This window comes from Agelaius phoeniceus, chromosome 10, assembly GCF_051311805.1.
Source record: "Agelaius phoeniceus isolate bAgePho1 chromosome 10, bAgePho1.hap1, whole genome shotgun sequence".
Lineage (NCBI taxonomy): Eukaryota > Metazoa > Chordata > Aves > Passeriformes > Icteridae > Agelaius > Agelaius phoeniceus.
The window spans coordinates 26,652,211-26,659,228 of NC_135274.1; the positions used below are offsets into that span (position 1 = coordinate 26,652,211).

General features: G+C 57.7%; 1 protein-coding gene across 1 annotated transcript; it reads right to left on the reverse strand.

Annotated features, from left to right (window-relative positions):
- Positions 1 to 3,092: 3,092 nt before the first annotated feature.
- P2RY1 (purinergic receptor P2Y1) lies at positions 3,093 to 6,525 on the reverse strand. Its single transcript, XM_054639427.2, has 2 exons — positions 6,308 to 6,525; positions 3,093 to 5,934 (listed from the first exon to the last, which is right to left on the reverse strand). Exon 2 carries the CDS (start codon positions 5,864 to 5,866, stop codon positions 4,775 to 4,777), a length of 1,092 nt encoding a protein of 363 aa, XP_054495402.1. The 5' UTR covers positions 5,867 to 5,934; positions 6,308 to 6,525; the 3' UTR covers positions 3,093 to 4,774.
- Positions 6,526 to 7,018: the final 493 nt, after the last annotated feature.

The following is a 7,018-nucleotide window of genomic DNA, read 5'->3' on the forward strand; positions in this document are numbered from 1 at the left end:
AAAAATAAGCATTTTCACATCTGCCCTTGGAACACAGAGTAACTCACAGCCACATGCCAAGTAATAAGTCCTGTGCCTTCAGAGTACTTGAAATTGCTGTGCCCGTGCAGCCGGGCTCAGACACCCCCAGGAGTGCCCCAGGTCCTTCCTCACCCAGAGGAGGAGGAGGGGGCAAGGCCAGGGAAGGTTCCTGTGCCCTCCTGGGTGGGCTCACACAGCCCAGGGTCGGGGTTTGGCTGTGGGGCCTCGCTGTGGAGTCAAAGCCCAGCGTGTCCCTGGGGGCACAGAGCAGAGGATGCTCCACAGCCTGGCACGGGGCTGGCAGCACAGCCTGGGCACCCTGCAGCTCCCCTGGGACTGGCACAGGGCTCACAGCACAGCCTGGGCACCCTGCAGCTCCCCTGGCATGGGGCTGGCAGCCACCTGGGCACCCTGCAGCTCCCCTGGCATGGGGCTGGCAGCCACCTGGGCACCCTGCAGCTCCCCTGGGACTGGCACAGGGCTGGCAGCACAGCCTGGGCACCCTGCAGCTCCCCTGGGACTGGCACAGGGCTCACAGCACAGCCTGGGCACCCTGCAGCTCCCCTGGCACAGGGCTCACAGCACACCCAGAGCAGCCCTGCAGCTCCCCTGGCACAGGGCTCGCAGCACAGCCAGAGCAGCCCTGCAGCTCCCCTGGCACAGGGCTCACAGCACAGCCTGGGCACTCTGCAGCTCCCCTGGGACTGGCACAGGGCTCACAGCACACCCTGGGCACCCTGCAGCTCCCCTGGCACAGGGCTCACAGCACACCCTGGGCACTCTGCTGCCCAGAGCAGGGCCAGGTGCTGCTGTACCCTGCCCAGGAGCTCACTGATTCCGTGGTGTATGAACTGGATTGAAACAAAAAAGGCCATGCATGCAAATGTACAAACTGACAGCACTTCACCTGTGGGTTTCATGCTGACATCAAGCTGTGTTAAAGACATGTAAGAGTTACTGGGCATAAATAGGAAAAAACATTAACCCATGAGCTGCAGGAAGCAACTACAACTCAACAGCTCATGAATGAGAATTGGTTTTGGTGTGGGTCTGGCAAATGTTAAGCTCTAAATAACTGTTTACTTCAAACTTTGTGGTGTCTTAAGAGAATGATTTGTAGTTAGAAGATTCCCAAACATACCCAGGGGGAAAACAGGTTACAAGCAAGACCACAGAATCAGAACAGGTTTAATCTCATTTGCTAGTCAAAGATTGCACAGTGTGTGGGAAGGTGGAACTTCTAGGTGGTCACAGTAGAGAGACAAGGAGCTGGATCTTGTCCCTAGTAATCACAACCATCGTTGTCACTGATTATTAATTACCAGCCCAAAGGCCAGAGCTACAGTTGCATTCTCCTCACATGTTGGATGGATTGGAAACTCCAGGTGAGTGGCTCAGGGAAAGGCCTCTTCAACCACACCCACCCCAGATGGATAATCACAGGGATCACCTGGGCCCCTAGGGCTGGTGGGCAGACTGCCTTCCATAAATACACCCCAGAAAGGGCCAGCTCAGGGAGAGGTTGGCAGCTCCTTAGGGCTCCTGGCTCCAGCCCTGCAGCTCTGCTGGGTGCCCGGCTCCTGGCTGAGCAGGGCTCTCTCAGGAGGGACCCTCAGTGTGGCTGTGGCACGGCCAGGTAAGGAGGAGGTGTGGGAGCAGGCAGGAGGAACCTGGTGAGATTTGGCAATGGCTCCAAGTGCCCAAATACAGCACGGCTGGCGAGCCGAGCAGGAGCCCTGCAGGCGGCTCTGGGCTCAGCGGCTCGGCCGCAGCCCCAGCGGGACGCACCAGCCGGAGCGTCACAGGGCACGGAGCGAGGTGTCACATTGGTGTCACCTGGGTGTCCCCTCGGCCGGCATGGAGTGTCACAGGGCACGGAGCGAGGTGTCACCCGGGTGTCCCCTCGGCCGGCACGGAGTGTCACAGGGCACGGAGCGAGGTGTCACCTGGGTGTCCCCTCAGCCAGCACAGAGTGTCACAGGGCACGGAGCGAGGTGTCACCCGGGTGTCCCCTCGGCCGGCATGGAGTGTCACAGGGCACGGAGCGAGGTGTCACCCGGGTGTCCCCTCGGCCGGCATGGAGTGTCACAGGGCATGGAGTGAGGTGTCACCCGGGTGTCCCCTTGGCCGGCATGGAGTGTCACAGGGCACGGAGCGAGGTGTCACCCGGGTGTCCCCTCGGCCGGCACAGAGTGTCACAGGGCACGGAGCGAGGTGTCCCCTGGGTGTCCCCTCGGCCAGCACAGAGCTGCGGGGTGTCCCCTGGGTGTCCCCTCGGCCGGCACGGAGTGAGGTGTCCCCTGGGTGTCCCCTCGGCCGGCACGCAGCTGTGAGGTGTCACCTGGGTGTCCCCCGGGTGTCCCCTCGGCCGGCACGCAGCTCCCGGTGCCATCAGCCTCATGGGAAGGGCGGCTCAGGGCCCGCACCGCTCGCTCCGCCAGCCCGCGCTGTGCGGGGCTCGGGCCCCCGCCGGCCCCGCGGCTCTCCCGGCCTGGCTGGACACGGCGCTGTCCCTCTGTCCCCTCGGTGCCCGCAGCAGGGGCCGCACAGCCACGGCACGGACAGAGCGCGGGGCCGGCCCGAGCCGCGCCTGCGACCTCTGCTCGAACAGAACTGCTGGAACGCTGTGATTCCTAATGATTCCTAATGAACGCCAGAAACTGACCGCACAACGCTCGGAAAAGAACAGGGTTTTCAACGCAGAGCAGCAGATTCAAAGAATATCCTATTTTTATGCTCCCTCTCCGTGTAATTCATCTGCCATTCCAAACAAGACGTGCCTCAGCTGAATGAAGCCTCAAATAATCACATAATAGGAGAAGTCATTTATTGTGAATCAGGCTCTTTCTGTGGTATATAAATAGTCTGTGCTGTTCCACAGGCTTTGTCAGTCAGGATTAATTAGCAATTGACCCTTGCTTGAGATTTCTTCGCTACCTCTACGTTTTTCATGGGGCTAAATGAGCTCTCCACATTGCTTTAAGAGGCTTCCTAAGCTGGAGTTTCATTTACCTCTAGGCTATAAATCAGTAGTTTAATTTATCACTAGGTTACATATCAGCAGTGAATAGTCAGGGTGGAATTGAGTTTATTATAAAGGTGTTCTGTTAGAAGACACAGTATTACAGTGATTGAAACATGCTCTTCAATTTTCCATTAATGCCCAATTCTGAATATGACCACAGAGAACCACACTTTACAAACTTTACATTTAGCATTCTAATAAATAAGTTCAATAAATAGGGACTCTGCAGAGGAAGCCGTACATATGAACAGAAGCTGCTTAACAATGTTGTCAAAAAATAACTAGAGCTGCTCTCATTTGTAACCAATCGCTGGAATTGGTAAGTAAAATATAAATATTTTACTCTTATGATGCAGACCAGAGGAACAAAGATCTGTTAAAAATCACCCTTAGGATTACATCAAACTTAATTTTGTACACTAAATTCATTATCCAGAGCATGCTTTTATACCGCTTTTAGCACAAAATATTTTCAAATACATTTATTAAAAATATGAGAAACAAGTGACACTGCCCATGTAGAATTTCATCTGTGCCTGATCACTAGCTCGTGTTACACAATGTTGCAGTTTGGCTAATTTTGGATGAACTATCCCACATTTGGAGAAGATCTATAGTAAAGGGCCGGATTTAGCCTGTAGTATATTGCAACATCTTGTTAATACAGTAATTTATTTGTCAAAGTACAAAAAAATTAATTCCCCCCAAATACTGTTCTATATATATTATATATATATAATCCATTTATATTATCCACTTGAATAGCCACTGTTCTTGGCACACACCTGTATGTGTAAAGGCTGCAGGAGCAGACCCTTCCTGGTAGCCACGGCAGGAGCGCGCGGTCCCCGCTGGCAGCGAGGCCTGGCACGGCTGCGGTGCCAGCAGCCCCTGCCCCGGGCAGCTCGAGCAGCGCTCCCCGGCCAGCCAGGCCACGCCAGGCCCGTCCCTGCGGCTGGCACCGGGCATCGGAGCAGAGCCCGGAGCCGCCACCGTGCCCGGCCCCGCTCCCTGTGCCCGGCAGCGCCCGCGCGCCCGGCAGCGCCCGGGGCCGTGCCCGCCCGAGGGCACCGGGGAGCCCTGGGGCAGCTCTGCCACGAACAACCATCGCAATCCCAAAGCACAACCATGCACACACCAGCAAAGCCTACCTTGAGTAAAACACCGGCACTGAAAGAGGACTGAACCATAAATGCCACCAAACTATCAAGTAATTATCAGCACTAGAAGTAGATGAAAAATTATACTAAAACTGAAAATGGTAACTGCATCGTGACTTGGATTTAAATCCTTGCGTACAACAGCGAGTGAGCACAGAGCCTGGTCTGTGACTGAGCCTCAGAAGACAAGATACTGCTCTTATTTTTATTTCCTATTTTTAAAGACAGGCTGACTGAGAACATTTTCAAACGTGGGAGACTAAGTCATTAAACCAGATGCACTTGGATTGCTCTCCTCCTTTAGGGGATTTACTTCATTTTATTTTATCTGACAGAAGTCAGAAATAAATGAAACTACTGAAGGAAAGCTGAATTTTAACACATTATTTTCCATTAAAATTCTTCCACTGACTTTGTTAAGCTTTTCCTAAGACCAGAAAATGAGGCTTTATCTAAAAAAGAATCTGAGACTGGTAGATTTTCCTCACACACTCGTAAGCCCTACAGTCTCCTACTGCCTCAAAGCGGAGGATTTTTTTCGAACTGTTCCCAAATCTTCTGCATTTGCTCACAAACTGGTATCTCCGTTCTGTTTATACTCTGTTAAAATATTGAGAGTCATTTCCTCACTTTTGGACTGCACGTTGTGCTCGCTCCTCCTGGATGATTTCCTGGTGGCCCTGGAAAGCTTCCTTCGGAAGGTGTCGCCTGCCAGGAAGTAAAGGATGGGGTCAACACAGCTGTTGAGGCTGGCCAGGCCCCTCGTCACTTGGTAAGTGGCATAAACCTTATCGTTGAAGGCACACATATCTGGGGTTTGAAAATCCACCCTGGCCCTTAGATTTAAGGTCTTCATCACGTGGAAGGGAAGGTAAGACACTGCAAAGACCGTCAACACAATAATGACCAGGTAAATGGATTTTCTCCTGAGAGGAGAATTGTCCAAATCCTTGTAAATCAAAGCTTTCACGATGAGCCCATAGCAACCAAGAATCACTATGAAGGGGATGCAGAACATCAGCACGGTGGTGCACATGCTATAAATGAAGTAACTTCTCAGGTAATCGTCAGCCGTCGTGTCGTAGCACGTTATGGTTTTATTTTTCCTTATCCCTGTTCCCGAGTAGAAGAGTATTGGAGAAATCACGGCCACCACGAGGACCCAGACCAGGCTGCTGATGTACACCGCGTTCTTCTTCTTCAGCCTGCCCAGCGACTTGAGGGGGTGCACCACCCCCGTGTACCTGTGCACGCTGATGCAGGTCAGAAACAGGATGCTGCCGTACAGGTTCACGTGGAAGATGAACCTCTGCAGCTTGCACATGATATCGCCGAAGATCCAGTCTGTTTTGTTGAAGTAGTAAAAGATGAGGGCGGGCAGAGTCAAGACATACAAGAAATCGGCCAGCGCCAAGTTGAACATGTAAACCGAGATGCCGCTCCAAGGCCTCATGTGGAAGACAAACATCCAGATAGCCACGCTGTTGCCCAAAAACCCCGTGATGAAGACCAGAATGTAGACGGTGGGCAGGTAATAGAACTGGAAGCCGGTTTTGGTCAGGGAGCACTTGGTGGTGACGTTTCCCGCAGACCAGCCGCTGCTGGATAACAGGTTGGGCTCAGTTCCGTTCAGAGCAGCAGAGAGAAGGACTTCGGTCATGATCCTTCCCCCAGAGTCACATAGGGCTGAGGCGAAGCAACGAAGTCTCTACAGGCACAGAAACGCATCTAAAAAAATAGGAGAGCAAAGGAAACCTAGCTGGAAGGTGAGCCCTGCCCTGCTTTCCCTCGGAGGTTCGCAAGCGGCGGCACCGGGCCCCGCTCCGCTCCCCGCCCCGCTGCCGAGGAGCCGCGCACGCCGCCGCCACCGCGTGCTGGCCCGGCCGGAGCGGGGCCGGGGACACGGGGACAGCGGCAGGGGCAGGGCGGCGGGAACGGGGCCGAACGGGGGCAGGGAGCGGCCGATCCACCCGCGCCCCCCGGCGATCGCCGCCCGTCCGGCTCCCCCTGCCCGCCCGGCCACCGCCCCCCGGCCCCGCTCCCCGCCCGGCCGGCCCCGCCGCACCCCAGCCCGGCTGCAGGAGCGCCGGGGCCGCCCCACCTGCCCCCTCCTCCTCCTCGTCGTCGTCGCCGTCGTCGTCTCAGCCCGCGCTCGCCGCTCCGCGCCGCCGGCAGCGCCCGCCCGCGGGGGGCGGCGTCCCGGCCGCGGCTGCCCCGGCGCCCATGGCCGGGCAGGGCCGGGGCCGGCGGGACGGGCCCCGGACGGCGGCAGCGCCGCGGAGCGCGGCCCCTCGGCGGGCACGGCGCGGCCCCGCCGGACTGAGCCGGGCGGGACGAGGCGCGGCTCGGCCCCGGCGCGCCCGCCCCCCGCGCCGCCCCCGCACGGGCGGTGCTGCCGCGCCCGCCGCACCGGGGCCGCGCCGCGGGGACGGGGACGGGGCCGGGAGCTGCCCTGCCCCGGGGCACCCGCCACACCGAGCTCGGAGCGCTCCGCGCCGGGGACAGGCGGTGGCGGCGGCGGGGAGCGCACGCGGTGCGGCGGGCGGGGAGCCCGGCACGGCCCCGGTGTCTGACGGTGTCGCCGCACGGCCCGGGCAGGTGGGGCAGGAACGCCGGCCGGAGGCAGGGTCCCTTGAGCCCTCCCGGGGCCGGGCAGGGTCACTGCAGCTCCCGCAGCGATGGGACGGGGTCCCCTCAGCCCGCAGAGGGTGGGGCAGGGTGGTGCTGCCCCAGGGCTGAGACCTCTTTGCCAGCGGGTGGGTGCCAAAGGTGCTGCTCCCGAGCTGCTGCCAGAGGTGGAACAGCCCTTCCC

Excerpts from the sequence above, each read along its gene's own strand:
- P2RY1 (XM_054639427.2), bottom strand. The coding sequence starts at position 5,866 with ATGACCGAAGTCCTTCTCTCTGCTGCTCTGAACGGAACTGAGCCCAAC.